Source organism: Macrosteles quadrilineatus, unplaced genomic scaffold (assembly GCF_028750875.1).
Source record: "Macrosteles quadrilineatus isolate MER2022 unplaced genomic scaffold, UCM_ALF_1.0 Scaffold_4__1_contigs__length_99947679, whole genome shotgun sequence".
NCBI lineage: Eukaryota > Metazoa > Arthropoda > Insecta > Hemiptera > Cicadellidae > Macrosteles > Macrosteles quadrilineatus.
The window spans coordinates 77,408,783-77,430,449 of record NW_026542597.1 but is presented as its reverse complement, the minus strand read 5'-3'; the positions used below and the strand labels follow the sequence as shown (position 1 = coordinate 77,430,449).

General features: G+C 34.5%; 1 protein-coding gene across 1 annotated transcript in view; it reads right to left on the bottom strand.

Moving 5' to 3' along the window:
* The window catches only part of LOC128992703 (receptor-mediated endocytosis protein 6 homolog), a 41,014-nt gene extending 25,179 nt beyond the window's left edge, over positions 1 to 15,835 (bottom strand). The window contains exons 1-8 of the mRNA XM_054416421.1: positions 15,656 to 15,835; positions 12,857 to 12,971; positions 11,898 to 12,074; positions 7,518 to 7,750; positions 6,229 to 6,396; positions 4,020 to 4,248; positions 2,448 to 2,657; positions 1,606 to 1,740 (exon numbers count right to left, since the gene is read on the bottom strand). Coding sequence (XP_054272396.1) covers positions 1,606 to 1,740; positions 2,448 to 2,657; positions 4,020 to 4,248; positions 6,229 to 6,396; positions 7,518 to 7,750; positions 11,898 to 12,074; positions 12,857 to 12,967 — 1,263 coding nt within the window. The 5' untranslated portion in view covers positions 12,968 to 12,971; positions 15,656 to 15,835. The remainder of the gene's footprint in view (positions 1 to 1,605; positions 1,741 to 2,447; positions 2,658 to 4,019; positions 4,249 to 6,228; positions 6,397 to 7,517; positions 7,751 to 11,897; positions 12,075 to 12,856; positions 12,972 to 15,655) is intronic.
* Between the last annotated feature and the right edge of the window lie 5,832 nt (positions 15,836 to 21,667).

The window sequence follows — 21,667 nt, the reverse complement described above, 5'->3', positions numbered from 1 at the left end:
ACATGCACGAACAGAAAATATAATACCCCCGCCGCAGCAAACCTGCAGACTAAGCGAATTTCCATTTGCCTGATTGGATTTACACTAAAATGTCTACTTAAAAATATAACATTTATTTCCTATTTAAATAGAATTAGTATAACAAGTACTTAGGTTTGCTGCATCAGGGAGGGTAAAACTGTTTTTTTTTTTTTTTTGTAAAATGTTAATAGTTAGTAAGAAATAAAAACATTTTCCAAATTTGATCAAAATATGTTCATAAACAAGCAAACTACAACAGTTTACTTATTCTCCATAAGAATAACATGGGAATTTTAAATTTACAGTTTTTTGGAATTTTCTCCGTAACCATTAGGCGCATAATAACGCTTCAATATACTAAATTATTTGTTTTTTTGAGCTCTACAAAATGGTTTGGAAAGAAATTGCTAAATTTTATGTTTTTTGGGTCAAAAATGGGAAAAACCTATTTTTACCCCATAAAACCCCCCATAAACCCCCGTTCCCATGGTCCGATCATGCTGGATCGCGAACTCGTTCAAATAAACGTAGGTTTACACGTTTGTACCAAATTTTATCAAAATCGGATCATTTTTGCTCGAGTTATCGTGCTAACGGACACATATATATATATATAAATATATAAATATATATATATATATATGAATTTGAACGGATGGTGTTTTTGGCCTCTAGGGACCTCAAAACGAAAAAAAAAATCGGTCCCGCGTCCAGGTCTTACCATGAGTACTACGGTAATAGCTTATTCCCTATATGGGAAATTCGCTAAAAAAAAAGATGGAGTTTGGAGACTGGCCTCAAATAAAACTGTATATAAGGAAATAGAGCCATTGACAAGTATAATTAAAAAGAAAAGAATTTCATTCATTGGACATCTTTTAAGACAACCGGAAAAAAGAATAAGCAAAAAAGCAATAAGCTGTGGAATAGCAAGAGTGACTTTAGGTGGATTACAGAGATTAAGGAGGACATGAGAAGGTTGAAAATATCATTAGAAGATTTGGAAAATAAGTGAGAGGCGCTTGCAGTACTCAAAGACAAAAATATCATCCTGCCAATAGGAGCAAACAATCAGAGACAAGGAAGAGTGGTTTCGGAAGAAGAAAGAAAACAACGGTCGGAAAGAATGAAGAAGTATTGGGCGGACAAGAAGAAGAGACAGAATTTAAAAAGAACCTGACCATTATATCGACTTAAGTGGTCCAATGCTGGCCATAAAATAATAATAATTATTATTATTATATCTACTCTTAATAAATAACTATGAACCTAAAATAGGAAAATGTTACCATATTTTGAATAATGACTTGAGTGACTTTTAAAACTTAACGATATGGTAAACATTCTGTAAATAGACGAGTTTACTAGTTCATTCCCAGATGATTGGTCATTTTCTATTTTTTCAAATTAATTTCACTACTGTAGCAATTGTACAATGCGAGATAAAGAAACTTTTTCTGTAGAAATGTAAGGCTTTTAGTTAATACGTGGCCACGTGAGTAAACATGCTGTCAGTGAGTGACATTAAAACTTTTGTTGTTTTTATTTTATTGTGTTTCGTATATTTAACAATAAGTGACTTACAAGATTCTTCAACTCTGCCTCAGTCAGCAACGCAGCGTTGCGAGTGAGTCCTTGAACTTTGACATCGCCCACTGACGGGTCCTCACTTAGGTTGTTACCCTCTAACATGGCGTCCAGCATGGAAGATACACTGTCCTGCAAAAATTCATACTTTGTCAACACCATGGATATTAAATAATTGACATAAAATACCTCATACATTGTAAATCATTAATTTTTCAATTTAGCAAAAAACACAAACAAAGAACAAAGAGTAAAAAGCAGCTAAATGTTTCTTTAGACTCAAAGAGTCCATACTCTAGGCAAAGAATACCACCCTACCACTCTACCACAATAACTCTGCCCAATACGCCTAAAAAACATCCGGTGCAAAAAACTCCAATCAAAGCCAGTTTTCTTGAGTGTTGAGAAAATGAAGTGCCTATCCAGAATTCAATTTTGCAACATTCATTACTATTTTGTAAATAACTTTGACGGGTGCCAGTTTTCTGGAGTTTTCAACAAATGAAACGCTGGATACGCAGGCTTTTACAATATCATGTTTTACAATAGATTGTAATGACGGAAAATTTGATCTTTTCACGTAATTTGTAAGTTTTTAATTTCATACAAATTCCTAAGTAAGTTGAGACTTAGATGTAAATTGATGAAGAAAGTACAAGGTAGGGATATATGGAGTGAGAAATGTATAAAAAAAGGTTGCATGTATAATATAATCGCTTACTACAGATTAAACAACATCGACAGCTTACAGATTTTAAACTATCCTGTTGAAATTAGAGTAAAAAACAGAAACAACCACAAGTCAATCTGTAGGCTTACATTTGACCCCAAACACTAACCTTGTCGAATTGCGAGTACAAATCTTCGACTTTTGGATCGACTCCTTCATATCTGCGCATGGCTAACATCTGCAGTATTTGAGCTACCTGGATGAGGTTGAACCTAGCGATGTAGCTGATAGGAGCGTCTGTGATGCCGTAGGGCTCAGGGTTGACGATCGCCGGGCAGATGAAGTGTGTCAACACCAAGTCGGTCGTGATTGCAAACACCTGAAACATATTTAGTATTTTAGAAACTGCAATATATATATATATTTTTTAATAGATGTATGTTAAAAAAAGTTAAAGATATCTACACTGCATTTCTTGTATTAAAGCTAAACTAAACATTCAAAGTCAATTTTAGACATTTTTCAGCCATTTTAGGTTTTATCATACATGAAGACTCACTCATTATCAAGGATGGAGTCTAGTAACCTGTTAGGTATGTTTTTAAGATTCAGCGAAGAGGGCTTTTTAAACATAGGACTTCTTTTCGGGTTACTAGATTGTTTCTAGTAAATTTCCCAATGACGTAGTACCTAATATAATAAATATTAAACAATATGCAACACTTTTAGTTCTAACGGCTATGATGATCTTAGGCCGCTATTAGCCAAGAGCAACTGGTGGCACAACTAGTAAAGACACCGGTGTTCAACGTTTAGAGGGGTATGGACTCAAATGGTGCTTATTAGCCGCAGGGAAATCGGTTGCGCCACCGAAAGTGGTCCGTGAAATTGCCAGGAGTGATTTTGCCCGGCAATCAGTGCCGCCACTGTTTTAGTAGCCAGGCAGTCGAGGGGCATTGCAGTATACCATTAGCCGTGGGCAACCGGTGTCGCAACTGACTGCGCGCGCATGTGCTAATAACCTAAAAACAAAGCCTGTCACACAGTCTCCATTGTGGTTCGAGTCAAGTGAGATCGGTCTCACCTTTTATATTGCTGTTCTGCTCATACCAGTGACTTCATTAACAGTTTATTCTTTCCTTTTTTAATTATTGCCATTTTTAGTTGTCTTTAGTTTTAATAAACGATTTTGAATGCCAATAATGAGGTGCCAATTGTTGAGGCAGTAGAATATGAAATCTCAACTCCAAAACCGGGAACTAAAGAAAAGAAAGAAGCTGATGCAAAGAAGCAAAAGGAGAAATTGAAGAGACTTACACAAATTATAGAAACTAAAGTAAACATTGAGGACCGTTGTTTTTTTTCAATAGGAGACAAAGAAGGAGCTCTGAACTGCTCAAAACCATGTTTGACATTAGAGTGCTTTGACGGTTTGAGAGAGCTATGAGTTGCGCCACTAGTTTACAGGTTTCAAAATGCTGTGGGACACCAGTGTAGCCACTAGTGTCTTCACTAGTTGCACCACCGGTCGGTCGCTTATAGCGGCCTTATGAGTTAAGGTCAGCTACAGAAAATAAAAAATTAACATATTTAGGCCTATGCATATTTTTTTTTATCTTTTTGTAAGGCTTCTTTAGTGCTTAAGTGCACAAATTTGACTATTCTAAAAAACCCATAAATAATTCTCTGATAAACATACTAGGCATACTATCCATGGGAAAATTAGTATCAATGAACACACCTCTTTTTCTTGTATGATGTTTGACTTCGTGAGAAGACAGAATATCTGTCGTACAAGCCACGACACACTAGTAGGGAAGCAATGTAGATTTTCCTGCAGACTGACTATGAAGCGTTTTGTGATCGTCACCAAAGACTGAATCGTCCAGTTTCTATAGCTTTGTAAATTTATCTTGTATTCTTGAGTTCCTTCTTTTCCAAATTTCTTTAATCTCTCGCTCGGGGGGAACCTGGAAATGGAGAATTAGAATGGGAAAAATAGGGAACTAATTCAGTTTTGTATGAGTATGAGTATTAAATATGCAAATTTGCTTATTTATACATTCCCTGGATGGCAGGTAGGGTTGGCTACATTATATATGGGCTGTCTGTAAAATTTAGGTCTCCATTGATTTCCCATCATGGCCAAGTGAGCTAATTCAAATACGAGATCAACATTGTGTTTCTTACTTCATTCACTTTTATTCTAGATGGTTCCCAATGAGACAATTAGTCTCCTTATAGTCTTTAAAAACATTGTGAAAGAAAATGTACGCTCCTACCAAGTTTAAATCATATTCAATTTCTCTAGGAAAGGGGCAAATCCCCATTGATCACTAATGTCAGTTGAAATGTGTGTATGGAAAAAAGTGTTTCAACGTAGAAAATGAGCATTAGTAACTTGGGGGGGGGGGGGGGGGGTTTGTAGAAGCCCGTACGGTACATATTTTCTCAAGCAGGCGGGTTTCATCACTTTCCATCTAAACAGTCATAAATAAATCAGTCGTAAATTTGAATGATCAACATTTGCTTGTTGATCGACATGCTTCACACTTCCAGGGCTAACTGTAGTCCTCTATAGTCTAGGCGATTAGTTTGATAATCTCTCTCATTCAGTCAAATCGCAATCCACATGGAAAACTCCCGCAATCGTTTCACAGCATCAAACAAAACCGATGAACAACAGCAGTATGAATAAAACAGTTGAAAAAAAATCCAAATTTTTGATGACTTTTTGAAGGAGAACTTCATCAACCCCTGGCCCAAATTTCTACGTCCAAACACTTTACACTATTCACATCCGTCAACTGGTGATTGACTTCAATTGTGGATGACGAGTGTGACTACAAAAATCGAATCACTAAATGCAATCCGTACTTGGCGAAAGGGTTAATTTTCTTTCACAACGTTTTAATACGTTTAAGAGACCAATTGTGCTATTAGGATGGAAATTGGCTACACCAGTAGTGGATAAGCAAGGAAAATGAAAATGGTCACAGATCCGAACCAGCTCTCTTAGCTACGATGGGAGCTCGTGGAGACCTTACTTTACGGACAGCCTTCGTACAAAGAAAACCTTTTTATTGCAGCCACATACTGAAACAAGTTTGAGTTTGAAAAAATAATTTGTGGAACTATACTATAGTGCAAGGATTGAGGGTAAAAAAAAAATACCCCCGCCGCAGCAAACCTGCAGACTAAGCGAATTTCCACTTGTCTGATTACATTTTTTACTAAAATATTTCCATAAATAAGACATATTTATTCCCAATTTAAATAGCATTAGATTTAACGAGTGCTTAGGTTTGCTGCTACGGGGAAAGTAAAAAGTTTTTTTTTGACCAAACGTCAGTAGTATAGTATGAAATAAATAAATTTGCCAAATTTTATCAACATATATCCATAAACAAGAGTAAACTACAACAGTTGACTTATTCTCCATAAGAATAACATGGGATTTTTAAACTTACACTTTTTTGAATTTTCTCTGTAACCATTAGGCATACAACAATGCTTCAATATACTAAATTATTTCTTTTTTTAAGCTCTACAAAATGGTTGGGAAAGATATTACAAAATTTTATATTATTAGGGTCAAAAATGAGAAAAACCCATTTTTACCCCATAGAACCCCCCATAAACCCCCGTTCCCATGGTCCAATCATTCTGGTTTGCGAACTCGTTCGAATAAATGTAGGTTTACACGTTTGTACAAAATTTCATCAAAATCGGATCATTTTTGTTCGAGTTATCGTGCTAACGGACATATATATATATATATATATTTATATATCAATTTGAACGAATGGTGTTTTTGGCCTCTAGGGACCTCAAAATGAAAAAGTAAATCGGTCCCGGGTCCAGGTCTTACCATGAGACCTACGGTAATAGCTTATTCCCTATATGGGAAATTCGCTAAAACAACAAAAAAACAGAGAAAACTATCTTACCTGATAGCTGCTTTGTCTGGATCAATGTCTAGAAACTGTTCATCCTCCATCAGCAGTTGCATGATAGGGGAGTGAAGAGCTGCAGTCAAGAACAACTTGGCCGAGAACAGACCCTCGTGGAACGCTGAATACAGCCTTGCAAATGTACAAGATCCATGACGCAGCAATCTGTATCAACATCCCATGTATTTAGATTATTTTAGTTTAAATGGACTTTTCCTACTTTATATGGACTTAAAGTAGGCTAAGCTTCATAAAAGTAAATTTTACCTCAAATTAAAACAACTATCCTTTATGACCTTTAAGAACACTAAATCACTAAAACACTAAGAATAGTGTTCAGATATTTATAGGCCTAGTGTTCAGATCATTAGTGTTCAGATCATTGGTGATCAGATATTTAACAAAACTATTGCACCTGTTGCTCGAATTCAAGCGATTGCAAAGTATTACAAGCGTTATTTCAAAACGAATAAAAGTAAAAATTTTCGATGACTTAAAAGAGTCGACTCAAAGATAATGTCATAGATGAAACTCCACTCCAGTTATAGAAACTGAAAACAAACGCTCTTGTGTGTATTATGTGTTTACTATGAACAGCTGTAATTAATACAAATTATTCGTCTGTTTAAGTAAACAAAATCCTTTCTTCATAAGAAACACATTGGGATTTAGATGGCCTGTGGAGCAAAGCCCGAGGACTTTTATTACAGGAATTGGTAAAGGTGGCGTCTATAAAAAAAATACTTAATTTTGACACGTTTGTAAAAAACCGTCCATTATTAACGGAGGAGTAGTGTTTCATAGAAATCAACTTCACGTATTATATATAAGGATAAGATTTAAGTATAATCTAAATTTAACTATTATTTGTACTTGACTATCATATTTACAGTAGGCCTATAGGCCTATCAGAAACTTTACATTTAGACTCTTAAAATTTTATGGTTATTTAGCTTCTACGAGCAATAAGTAATCAATCACATATTCACTAAAACACTCAGAATAGTGTTTATAAACCGCCTACTTACTATTTGGACTCCAGTACTAACTAAATATTATATTTTCTACTAAGTAATATTATTTCAATGATTTCAATTTCATACCATTTTACAGTTACCTGTATAGCAAATTAACTAGGTACAGACTTATGCAATTACAGCAATTAGTATAATTGCTCCATTTTGGGACCCAACCACAATGTAGCCATCGTAGTAGGCCTACTTTTTACACAATAAAAACAACAAAACATCTAATTTTAAAATAAAATTCCGATAATAACGATGTACCTTCTCGGGTCATCTGAAGGAACCAGCTGTAGCTCAGTAAGATTTTTCAAGAGACGAAGGACGATTACTTTGTCTTCTGGAAGGAGACAACTTCCAAACAGTCCTGACACAAGGGAGTTGATTATCTGCCCCATAGTCTCTGGCAAGAGTCTCTCTCCGGCCACCAGGGACGAGGCGAGCAGGTCGGGGGAAGATCGTAGACACTTCAAAAACTCTCCGTACAAAGCTGTCTCCTAGACATAAAAAAAAATAAGTAAATTGTTGTTTTAGTCACAAATCAATCATTTAAATAAATATATAGGATGGAGAGGACACAGCTAACTCACCTGATGAAAGGTTGCAGACGAGTCAAAGAACACATAAAACACACACATAATAATACTTGATATTTCGCCTCTTTCAGAGGCTTCTTCAGAAGTAGGCCTAGATGTCAGTTACAAGAACAACAGTTTTAAAAATTGTTTTTTTTTTACTGTTCTTGTAACTGCCATCTAGGCCTACTTCTGAAGAAGCCTCTGAAAGAGGCGAAATATCAAGTAGCCTATTATTATGTGTTTGTTTTATGTGTTCTTTGACTCGTCTGCAACCTTTCATCAGGTGAGTTAGCTGTGTCCTCTCCATCCTATATATTTATTTAATCCAAGCTAAATGCTTTTTCCTAAAAACATAACCTTAAATCAATCATTTAGCATTAATGAAATAAAACTTTGTTCCAGCACACAAGACTAACCATTGCTCTTTGATACTTAAGTAGACATCCCATCAAAATAGGATCTAGAAATAAATTTTAGAACGCACGTAAACAGTTGAATGAGCCACTCATAAAGTGTGCAACGATTAAATAAAGTTACAACGACAACAAGTAAACTGTTGTAGTTTGCTTGTTTATGAACATATTTTGATTAAATTTGGAAAATGTTTTTATTTCTTACTAACTATTAACATTTTACAAAAAAAAATAGTTTTACCCTCCCTGATGCAGCAAACCGAAGTACTTGTTAAACTAATTCTATTTAAATAGGGAATAAATGTTATATTTTTTAATAGACATTTTAGTGTAAATCCAATCAGGCAAATGGAAATTTGCTTAGTCTGCAGGTTTGCTGCGGCGGGGGTATTTCTTATTGAGATAGTTAGCGACACAAAAAATGCTAAATAGTAATAACTAGTTAACCACCCGTGCTCCGCCACGGGAATATTGTCAGCAATAAAAGAAATAATAATTAACAAATACTGTTTATCTTTGTATTTTATTTAGGGGTTGTTTAATTTTTACATGAAATAGAACTGATAGTTTGCCTGTATAAACTATTTTATGTTAATCAAACCGATATATTATTTTAACCAAATGAATGTTTTATATTAATTTGAGTTTCATTTGAAAAATAAATAGTATATGAACTGGGCAATGCTGATAACCTAATAAGCAGCTATTTATGATATTTAGATAATTTGTTCAAGTATATTCCTATATTCGTAGTTTTTTTTCATTACATTTGTTGTATAGAATAAAGATAGTCACTTAGCCTACATGTAAATCACGCATCAGCAGTTGGTCACATTACACGAATCTTTGACCCATACTGTGAGTAAAAGCTGTGTTTACGTCGTATATATAACTTTGGTCATACTTTGTTCAATGTTAGAGGGTATTAATGGTCCAATTTGATGGAAAAGGAGTCGTGGATTTTAAAACTATGTAGACTACCACTACCAGAAAGATGTTGATTCAAGTGAGACTTTGAACTGGCCATTTCAAATGCAGATTTGTATTATATTTTACTCAAATAGTTTTTTTGTCTCTTTTGACCCTTAATACTTTTTTTATAGTCGCTGTTGATAAGATTTTCCTTAAACTCTAAATGTTGATAAGGAGTTCATTTTACCTTCCCCTTGTGACAACATAAGAAAAACATATTTGTGTCCCAGTTAGTCTGTTCTGACTCAATCAAAATTCATAGATTTGCAGTACTGACAAATCCAATCTAACGACCCCAATTCAAAAAATTGGTATTTTTAGAAGGGACTTCCAGAGCACATTTAACACCATCACTGCTCTTTACCTTTTTAGTTCGATGGTTCTCTACATGTTTTTTTTCGTTCTGTTGTCACTTTACGCCCGGTTAATGATTACCTTTTCTTTTTCTTTTTGTACTTTTCACATCCTGGGGTTAATGATAAAGTTGTGTAACGCTATAATGTACGTATACTTCTTCGCCAGAACCGAAATCGTAAGTCACAGTTTCTCAAGCAACTTCCCTGTGTAGGCCTACTCGAAAAAATATAGTTAGGGTATAGTTTACTGATAAATTGTAGTTCCAAATATCCCAGCGTACTCGCCATCTCGAGAAGGTAAAATTTGGATGTCGAACACCGATCTTGAGTAAGATTAATCACTTACGATAAAATGTTTGTATGTTTACCAATCATTAGCAATTATCTGTACAACTTGCAAGCGGATTTCACTATGATTGTTCTGGTGGCTATAGAGAATAAATTATATTGATCAAAACAATAAGTTTCCGTCCCCTAATATGGGTATTATTTCACATTCCATACTCAAACTTAAACTCAATTACCACGTTCCTTCAGATCACTTTGCAGGAAAACTAAAACATTTTTGTGTCCCAGTTAGTCTGTTCTGACTCGAAATTCATAGATTTGAAGTAGTGACAAATCCAATCTAACGACCCCAATTCAAAAGAGTTGGTATTTTTTTTGTAGGGACTCCCAGAGCACATTTAACACCAACACCGCTCTTTACCTTTTTAGTTCGATGGTTCTCTACAATTTTTTTCGTTCGGTATGTCTCTTTACGCCCGGTTAATGATTACCTTTTCTTTTTCTTTTTGTACTTTTCACACCCTGGGGTTAATGATAAAGTTTTATAACGCTATAATGACCGGAGTCAACATTACCATTAAACATCAAGTCACATAGCCTACTTCTTCGCCAGAACCGAATGGTAAGTCACAGTTTCTCAAGCAACTTCCCTGTGTACTTGAAAAAAAATTCACTGATATATTGTAGTTCCACGTATCCCAGCGTACTCGCCATCTTGAGAAGGTAAAGTTTGGTACCACTGAACGTCTAACACTGATCTTGAGTAAGATTCGTCACTCGTCACCTACTATAAAATGTTTGTATGTTTCCCACTCATTAGCAATTAGCAATATGTACAACTTGCAAGCGGATTTCTCCATGATTATTCTGGTGGGCGTAGAGAATAAATTATATTGATCAAAACAATAAGTTTCCGTTCCCTACTATGGGTATTATTTCACATTCCATACTCAAACTTAAACTCAATTACCATTTTCCTTCAGATCACTTTGCAGGAAAACTAAAACATTTCAAAAATAAGTTAACAAATACACTCTCCTTGATCAAAATCGTGTGTTTATAAACAGAAACTCCAAGTTTAATAATTGCATACTGAAAGTGAGGTTATAAAAATAATAACAAATGTCTGACAAACATTAAAACAGCTGACGAATAATTTATAAACTGTGTATTATATTCTTCAATAAGAATTGTATTGACTCGACCTTTAAAGGGCTGTAGGTCGTAGCCCTTAGAAAAAACGTAAATTCTAAGGAAGTTCGGCAAATCTACACACTATCCCCTTTAATTTGAGACATAAATCTTGTAGATCGGTCCAGTAATTACTGAGAAAACAGTGTTACAACTGTGTATTAAATATATAGATTTGTAGGCTAGTCTCTATTTGGCCAAAGTTTGGCATATTCAACCAAAACAAGGAACTAAAATCAGCTTTCTCTGTCAGTGACTCAGTTCAACTACGTTCATTTTATTTTAAAACTGAAGAATTACATGGGAAAGGGATATAAATTTCTAACAATAATCAAAGGTATAAGTTGACATAATAAGTAAGGAACCTATATGAAGGTCTAGATTATTCATTTAACTTTGACTAACTGTCACTAACAGAAATTTAAAGAAATTTAATCACTTCACTGAGATAATGACAAGTTAGCAAGCTATCAACAACCCACAACTACAAGGATTTAAATGCATAACGTTTGTTATACCTCTCACAAGCTTGTCAGTTATCAAAAATACCAAATATACAGTTGGGTGGCCACAGAACTCCTAGGAAAAAATCACAATATTTCCCTGTTTTCCTGGCCAAAAATCCAGTTTTTCCTGTTAGTGGTTTCTGTTCCAATACATTTATCTTTGGCCATATTCACAATAATGTGATTTTTCCAACGCATTTGAAAAGATCTGCTACTGCTTCATCAATGAAACAGGCCTGCTAGCATTTGATTGCTTAAATATTGAGTACGATTCTGAGCACTTTTGAGACCAAAAAAAAGACATTTAAATATGGGAAAACTGTGACAATAATAAACACACCTGAAATCCCAATATTTTGTGAGCGTCGACAAACTGTGCAGATTCGAGGGCGTGAGCGCGCTGACAACACATGGCTGGCGAGCAGTCCGGCCGAGACAGGACAAGTCGGTTGAGGTTGACACGTTGTTGGAACACAACCCACGCCAGCTGCGCGAGCCGTGACGATGTCAACACAACCTTGGAAAAGAACAAGTCATAAGCATACCGTACCTGCAAACACTTTTTTTTACAATTAGGCCTACAAATTTAACAAAGTAAGAGTAGTGACATAATGAAAAGGTATGTGGTTTTATCTGCTCTCTGACATTCATGGGCCAACATGGTTTACTTATAGCTATTTATTTTACAAGTGTAGTAAGAGCGTTTTTACATCACGCGAGTTGCATAATTCACTAAGTGATGTAAACACGCTCTTGCGTAACGTGTAACGTACAAGATTTTACCTGACCCGACAATATACATGGGTTTACGTACAATATTTTTCATTAACCATTTCACTCATCTTCTAACAGTAACGTTCTTTTACAAACAAAAGCTAGGTTAGGAAAATACTTTAAAGCATAACAATAGCCTAACATTCAAGCGCACAGCTGATTTCTAGCGTTGAATGTCATTGGCTCCATAGAGGTATATTTTTTAAGTTAAGCAATCAATGTTATTTAAATGGGTTTCTTATATCACCGAGAGAGTTTTTCATACTTTACATCACTCGAGAAGTAAGGAAGTTGTATACATCACGCTTGGGATAGGGGAGTTTAACATGGCGGGTTAGGTAAAATTAAATAATCAACTTAAGACTATACCGGTACGTGGTATTAATTACGATCGATTAACATAATCCCATATGTGCAGTTAAATAACTTAAAGAACATAAATTATACCTTCTCAGACGTATTAATACTTCAATGCTAAATAAAGTGAATACAAATTATTGAGTTTAACTTTTGCATATTAATTACCTTTTCATTGAGCTCTTGCAGGTGTAGTTGTTCAGACAAGATGAAAAGACGTTCTTGCCTCAACCTTCCAGCAAGCTCAATCAAATCCGCTAACATCAGGGTGTTATCCATATTGCTAAAACGAAGAAAATACCAAAGTTAAACCCTGTACCATTAACAAAGAAAATATTCATCATATAACTTAGGCCTGTCACTCAATCCTTTCATCTTCAACATAAGTTATATATTCTACTTCCTGTTTCTTTGGTACTTTGGTATTTTACGGAGGCCACCTTTAAATAGCACACTGCGGCAATTATGTTAGGTTGGGTTATCATAAATAGAAAGATCATACTACTAGGTCTACTTTAATTGACTTATTGTCCATAGCCTATTTGACATGATTACAATTAGCGGCCTTTGAGTTCTGCCTTCCAGAAGGCAGCGATGTCGGCGAGGATTGAGTTTGAATGTGTCGCCGCCGCTAGCTGCCACATCAGATACAGGCGGTGACAGTTAATGCATGATCTCCGGTCAACGACCTCACCTTGGCCTATTTGGAGGAGATTTGGCGAGCGAAAGTATGACTCATCAGATATTGTTTGATTCATAATGAAACGAGGAAAGTCCTACAAACATATTTATGATAACCCAGCCTAACATAACCGCCGCAGTGCGCTGTATAAGGGTGGCCTCCGGATAATACCAAAGTACGGTACCAATTTTTTCTGTAGTAGCAGTCTGAATAGTGTTAATTGAGATTCCTATTTAGTTTGTTTTAACATTATGGGCTATATCACAAGCTTTGCAGCCAAATGTGAAGTCATTCGTAAAGAAGGGGAAATGATTTACATTGTTTCATACTTTTTGGAGGTTAATAACTTATAGCATGTTATTGTTACGATCCAAAATTAACTTAAAGGGATAAAAATTAATGACTGCATAGATTACAGTAACTAGGCCTAATGCTAGTTAGGCCTTCAAGAGCCATATCCCATGAGCTAGGGTAGTTATTCCTAGGCTAGTACAGTATCTAGCTATCCTTTTATTAATACTAGGTATAAGTTAATAAGTCTACACCAAATTTAATACAGGGTAAGATCAGATTTCCATGTCAAAGGGAAATCCTAAAAAACTGCAATGTAAAGTCGTAGCCCCTAGTTTATTTGTTTAGGTTATGTTTCTACTTCATTGAATCACTAAAATAGGGAACAGTTCCGCAGAGAACCTGAGATATATCATTGGTTTTGTTTATTTGATAGGCCTATATAACGATTGCGATTTGGTTTGATAATATCGCTCCTACAAATTTTTCCCCGTTGTAAACATTGAATTATTACCTATCTGTTTAACTAAAGTTTTTATTGCTGTTTACTGTATAGTAAATGTAAACTTTGAATAAAGTAACTGGTCTATACATTTTTATTGATGTTTAATAGATGAACCAAACTAACTTATCAATATTAGGCCTAAATCAAAAACGATATATAAAAACGCTATTTACCCCCAAATTACTTAACATAGGCATACAACAGCATCTATCCTCCTCTAACACAAGGTTGGTGTGTGGCTTTGTCATGCCTATTGATATGGAATTAGGCCTAACAGAAAAATAACAAAGGGGTAAACATAAACATTGCCTGGATACTCTTCATTATAAATTAATACAACACTGTTTTGGTTTAACGGGACACTGGTGTTACCACTTAAGTTATCTCGCCAAGGCCTTGTATTAGAGGAGGCTATGCCTTTGGTGATTGACTTGCCTACTGTGAAAACTGCATACCAAGGCCTACTGAAGAGGGTAAGTTATTACCTTGAAGCGAGATAACCGTCTTTACACAAATATTCAGTCGAATACAAAATCCTTTGTGGACACTTTCATATAAAATAAACTGGATTAAGTTACGGCAACTCAAGTTTAATACCGTAGCCTAGTGTTCATTGCAATAGGTAACTTAAGTAGGCCTAACTTAGGCCTAGTAAAACACTGGGAGCTGAATAAATTGGAAGATAGGGTTACAATTGAGCCTATAACTTAAACTTAGGTCATTTTAACCCTACTCTCATGTCTGTTGTTCTTTTTTGAATATTGACAAGTAACTTAAGTTTAGGTACTTACGGTACTTTTTAAAACAAAATGGTGCATGCGTCCAAATATAAGTTACTTTTAGGATAGGCCAGCCTTGTTTGATTTAAAGAAGGGTTAAGGTACCAGGCTATAGAAATGAAAAATGTTGGCTAGGGACACAAAGCAGACTTAAGTTAAAAACGTTGATAACTTATCTTACTTCACCGAACATAAAAGTATCAATTCGTTCGGCTGCACTTAACTTTAGGTCCTACACTCATTTGAATGAAAATATCGATCGATATTTTGATTAATCGATTGTTTCATTCGAATGAGTGTAGGACCTAAAGTAAAGTGCATCCGTTCATTCAATAGGCCTAAGCTAAACTTAATTTTAACAAAACAAATTTCTATTGATTATAATAACTTATGACGATTGGGTCAGATTTCAAAGCCTTGTCGACTTAACCTAGCCGAGGGTTTTAACCAGAGAAATTTGCTTGCAACTTAGGTAGAATCTTCGGTTCAAAAACTGAGTTACAATTCCCTGACCTATCCCAACAACAAAAACACTCATGTTGTTTAGGTAAGACTAACTTAGGGGCCTACCGTAAAACCTGACACATCTTGATTTGAGAAGATAGGCTATGTTCAGCCAACTACTTAAAACATAAGTATTTTAGATCACTAAGGTAAATGATAAACTTAGATAAATAAAGTAAAGAAAGACATTGTTTCTGTTTCCTTACCTTGATTAACTTATCACTCGTGTTGTGTTTTATTTATAAGTAAATATGAGTACATACTAGCCCATTCACAGAAGATTAGTCAAAACACCTTTGTTCAGAAACCCAAGACACACTCTGTTGGCTATTAAATTGACAGATAAAGGGGCGTTTATTCAGAAATAAAATCCACCTACATTACGGAGTACTGGACCAGGATGACATCTCTACTACTGCGATTCTGGATCCTGTGATCGCGAATTCGAAAACCCAAGTAGACTGACTGACTGACTAGAAAAGCAATTTGACAACAGGATATAGCCACTAACACATTATAATGGCACCTCTTCTTACTTCTTAGTGCTTCTTAATAGTAATATTGTAGTTAAAGGTGGCCGTGGTAATATTGCGCAAAGAGTAATGTCTCAAAAGTCTGAAATGGTTACATTGTATAAAATGCAAAACTACCCTTCTAAAATAGCTATTATCATTGTTTATGGGTCAAAATACAGATCTAAAATGTATAACATTATTATTATATTTATTTTGACACTGTCATTGACTTTGAATGGTGCATGTAGATTTCTTGGCCTATTGTAAAATCTCAGGCATTGATTAACCCTACTCATTTCAAAGTCAACGTCCGAAGCCAGATTAGGTATGTGATTCATTTTGGTGACGTTTGGCTGCATTGATCGACTTATGTTGGCTCTTTCTTATTTTAGAGTCATTTTGCAACTAATTTTGTTGTAATTCCAGAAGACAAGTAATAATAGCCTACAAATCTATTGCTTAGGTGGATTGAAATAGTTTTAAAATAACAGGAAACATGTAGCAAACGACGAATTAATTAAAATCCCGTAATTTTGACATTTTCTGATTTGTAGAGTGTGTGTCTGTAGCACCAGTGTAGGTATGATGCATACATTTTACAGGGGTTTCCTTTATCTCACGAATAGCTTATGGGATGACATCAGTGGCCTTTTAGCGAATTTCCCTATAGGGAAGTAGCTATTACCGTAGGTCTCATGGTAAGACTTAGGCCCGGGACCGATTTACTTTTTCATTTTGATGTCCCCAGAGGCCAAAAACACCATTCGTTCAAATTTTTATATATTTATATATATATATATGTGTGTGTCCGTCCGCACGATAACTTGAGTAATTTTTGTCCGATTTTGATAAAATTTGGTTTGAAGGTGTAAGGCAGGATAAACTTGAATGAGTTCGCGAACCAGCATGATCGGACTATGGGAACGGGGGTTAATGGGGGTTTTATGGGGTAAAAATAGGTTTTTCCCATTTTTGGCCCTAAAAACACAAAATTTCACAATTTCTTTCCAAACCATTTTGTAGAGCTTAAAAAACAAATAATTTAGTATATTGAAGCGTTATTATGCGCCTAACTGCTACGGATAAAATTCAAAAAAATTGTAATTTTAAAATTCCCATGTTATTCTTATGGAGAATAAGTCAACTGTTGTAGTTTGCTTGTTTATGTTTATGAACATATTTTGATAAAATTTGGAAAATACATTAATTTCTTACCAAACTACAGTACCTTTTTTACATTAAAAAAAACTTTTTTACCCTCCCTGTTGCAGCAAACCTAAGTACGGTACTCATTAAACTAATTCTGTTTAAATAGGGAACAAATGTGATATTTTTAAGGAGACATTTTAGTGTAAATCCAATCAGGCAAATGGAAATTCGCTAAGTCTGCAGGTTTGCTGCGGCGGAGTTATTTAATTTGTTAAACTGTGATTGTAAGTTTTTAATTTTTTTTCCATACTGTAGTTTTACAGGCCACGGATGTAGCCTGTGGTGCTTGGAGGTGCTCCAACACCCTCCGAAATTGTCATAAAATTAAGTAACATTTTCCGCTATGGTCCGTAATGATTTACTGTACTTCCCACTTGAAATGTTGAGCGACCCACTACCCCTAAGGAAAGTATTTTAAAATCAACCATTATAATTTTAGCCCCTCTCATTTCTAGAAAAGTTTGCCGCAAACAAAATTTCAAATATCTCATAAATAGTTAAAAAGTTAGGAGGTGTGCTAGTTACTTTTAGCCAGCTTGGACCTAGCTGTTTATATGAAGAAGGGTCAAGTCCCTTTATTTGTTTGGTAAAATATTGAGCCATATTTATCACAAAATGTCATATTATGACAAATTTCCTAATAACAATGCAAATCTTTAGCATTACCTTTGACTATTAATAAAACAAAGTACTTTCAACGCTTTTGTTAATAAATGGTTGACATTCACGTCAATGGTCAGCACAACTTATTTATTCATGTATAGTCTTCAGAAAAAAATATTTTTATTTCGCTTCAGTGTCTATATACGAGTTCTTTATATGAGCCAAAATCATAAAAACCATGCATAGGTAATCTCTATTAGTTCCATAAACATATAACTTCGACTTCTTCCATTTTGTCAAAATAAGAACAGTTGTCATTATGGACTATTTAGGTTCTCGTTTGTTTTATGGGAATTTTTATGGAGTAAAAATTATTTTTCCCATTTTTGACTCTAAAAACATAAAATTTCACAATTTCATTCCAGACCATTTTGTAGAGCTTAAGAAAAGAAATAATTTTGTATATTGAAGCGTTGTTAGAATATGCCTAACGCGTACGGAGATAATTGAAAAAAAATAAAATTCACATGTTATTCTTATGGAGAATAAATAAACTGTTGTAGTTTGCAAATTTGGCAGTTTTGTTTATTTCATACTAAGCTATCAACATTTTAATAAAAAACAGTCCTCAAAACATTCCCTGTAGCAGCAAAACTAGGTACTCATTAAAATTAATGTTATTTAAACAGGAAATAAATCTGACTATTTTCAGGTAATATTTTAGTAGAAATCCAACTAGGTAAATGCCTTCCTTCCACCATGGGTAAATGCAAATTCGCTTAGTCTGCAGGTTTGCTGCGGCAAGGATATTTTTTATTGGGAAAGTTAAATGAAAACCAACAAAAGTCATGACCTATACATCTTTTCCAATTTTGTTTTATATTCAACAAATTGGAGTAGATTTTTTATTTTAATGTCTTATACTATAGTATATTTGATTATCTTAAGCCTTTTTCTTAATAGAAAGAGCTTGCACATGAACAACATTTTATACCTGTGACGTCAATATCACGGAGCTACGAGAATTTTATAATAACTGTTTGTATCTGACCACTTGGCTTGTGACTTAAAATGGTCACGGAGTCACGGAGATACAAATCAGAAAGCTTGAATAGTTGACAAAGTCGCTCTTCCCAAATAGTAATTGTTTTTACATGTGAGGATAAACCGGTATCCTAACACTCGTTTTACTATAGCTACGGTTGCGTGAACAAATTTGAATTGTTCGTAAAAAAAAGTATTTCAAAATGCATTAAAATCCAGCTTGCAGCTTGCTACATACACAATTCTCCTGAAGGCAGTAACGATTTTATGTTAATCATAAACTATGGTAAATACCCCCGCTGCAGCAAACCTGCCGACCAAGCGAATTTCCATCCGCCTGAATTGATTTTCAACTAAATCTGTTTGAATAACATTAGGTTTAATGAGTGCCTAGGTTTGCTGCTACAGGGAAACAAATAAAGTGTTTGGTTTTTTTAGTAAAACATTAGGCCTAATAGCTTAGTATAACATGGGAATTGTAAATTTACAATGTTTTTTAATTTTTATTCCGTTACCAAACACCGTACATAAACACTTTGATATACTAAATTATTTGTTTTTCAAAGCTCTTTAAAAAGGTCTAGGAGAAATTGGGAAATTTTGTGTTTTGAGGGTCAAAAATGAGAAAACCCAATTTTACCCCATAAGACCCCCCCCCCCCGCGCCCATGGTCCAATCATGCTGTTTCGCGAACTCATTCAAGTTTATCCCGCCTTACACATTCAAGCCGAATTTCATCAAAACCGGACAAAGATTAGGTACTCTAGTTATCGCGTTCACGGTCACTTATATAACTCCCTCTCTCTAAATATGTATAATATATAAAATTTGAACGAATAGTGTTTTTGGCCTCTGGGGACATTAAAATAAACAAGTTAGTCTAGTCGGTCCTGGGCACCGTGCCACCTACGGTAATTGTCTATACTCCTTTTATCTATGGTAATAAATAGCTACTTCCCTATTGGGAAATTCTCTAAAACATCTAAAAATATGTATAGTTCGAAAATTGTTCTATTAACTAGTGCTATCTCCCTACTATAAATAACACTGACCAAATCATTCATAACAAAAATAAATATGAGGCAGGGGGAAAAATATTTTATCGAGAAACTTGTTTCGCTAACAATAGTGTTGGTATTAAAATAGTCTATAATATTATTGGCCGTTGGCGGTCAATACACAGTAGAAATGAAGGAGTGTTGCAATAGAGCTAAAGAACGTGTTGATACAAAGACTCAAAGATCGGATCAGCTGATTAGCTCTGAATGAAGTCCTTCATTTGCCGACATTGATAACAAGAGTGATAACAAGTTCCTATGAACCCAGCCTTGGTCGCTGCTCTCAATCCAGGCTTTGACTTCCGTTGCATACCATGAATAATTCAATATATGTTTGAATAAAATGATTCTTCCATGTTTACCAACTTAGATTTTAAGTTTATGTTCGAATCTGACGATTCTTACACATGTACCTACCTGAATTTCACAATAATATTAAATAGTAGTCTTGTATAATAAGAGGAGGCAAAAAGATGATTCTGATCATCACAGGATCATAGAGGTAAACGATTTCAAAATAATATTTTTTTTTAATTTGCATTTAAAAGTTCGAGCTTTTAAGTTGATTGTTTTTAAGTAAAATTCATTTTATATTTTGGTATGGTTAGTTAAAATAATGAAGAAGCATAAACATAGAACGGAAAATATAATGATAGGACCATTCTTGCAGTTAGTTAGTACAGGATTAGACAAAAAAAAATATTGTCGCAAAAGACTAAAGGAATTGGTTTGAAAATGGCGTTTATTACATGGTTGATGTAATTTTTTTATGTAAATAATGAGAAAAGGAAATGATATGGAAATAAATAAGGTAGGTATAGGATTCGTGCAGCTACATAATCATAGATTTACTACAGAAAAAATTATTAAAAATCGTAATTATTACACGTTTACTTCAATGTACGAAAATAATCAGAAAAGGAGAGAAGGTGTGTTACGTAAAATTAGGGGATACCAACAAATTCCACCGGTTATAGGATCATAGAAGTATTTACAATAATTTTAAATACATTAACAATTGTAAATGTTACAAGTTTGAGTTAATTTGAAAAAAATTATGAGAAAAATTTAGATGGACGTTGAGGGTGGAAGGGGGGTGTGGACCATTCTCAACGTTATAGAATAATGTGAACTATCTTAACAAAAAGTTATTAAAAGTCATAGTCCCTACAAGTTTGGGAAAATAATTAGGAGGTGAGAAGGTGTACGTTAGATGGTGGAGATGGACATTTCTTGCTACCACAGGATCACGGAAGATAAACCATCGAAAAAAATACAAATTAGTTTTAAACTTTAATTTAAAAGTTCTAGTTTTAAAGGTGTTGTCAAGTTTAAGTGGTTTTTAAATGTTTCGGTTGTTTTATGAAACAAGAAGATACGAGGAGGACGCTGAGTAAAAATAAGACAGTTCTTGAGGTTACAAGGTCATAGAAGAAGTGTGGTCATAAAACATTACATAATGCGTCAAAAAGATTATAATTTAAAGTTAATTTGTGGAAATAATAAAAAGAGGCTAGTAGGGTGCAGTAAAAATAGGGAGATATCATTTTTGCCAACACAGTATCAGAGAAGAAAGCGATTCCATGAGAAAACACATACGTTTTGGAAATCTTAACTATTAAAGTTTGGTTTGGTTGCTTAAAATAATGAAAAGTTTGGAAGAGGCCAGACGGAAGGCGTTAAAATGGAGAGGTGTGCAATTTTGCGGAAACATCATAACATAAATAAAAAAAAAAACATTTCAAATCTTAACGATTACAATTTTAGGTTAATATATGAAAATAATGAG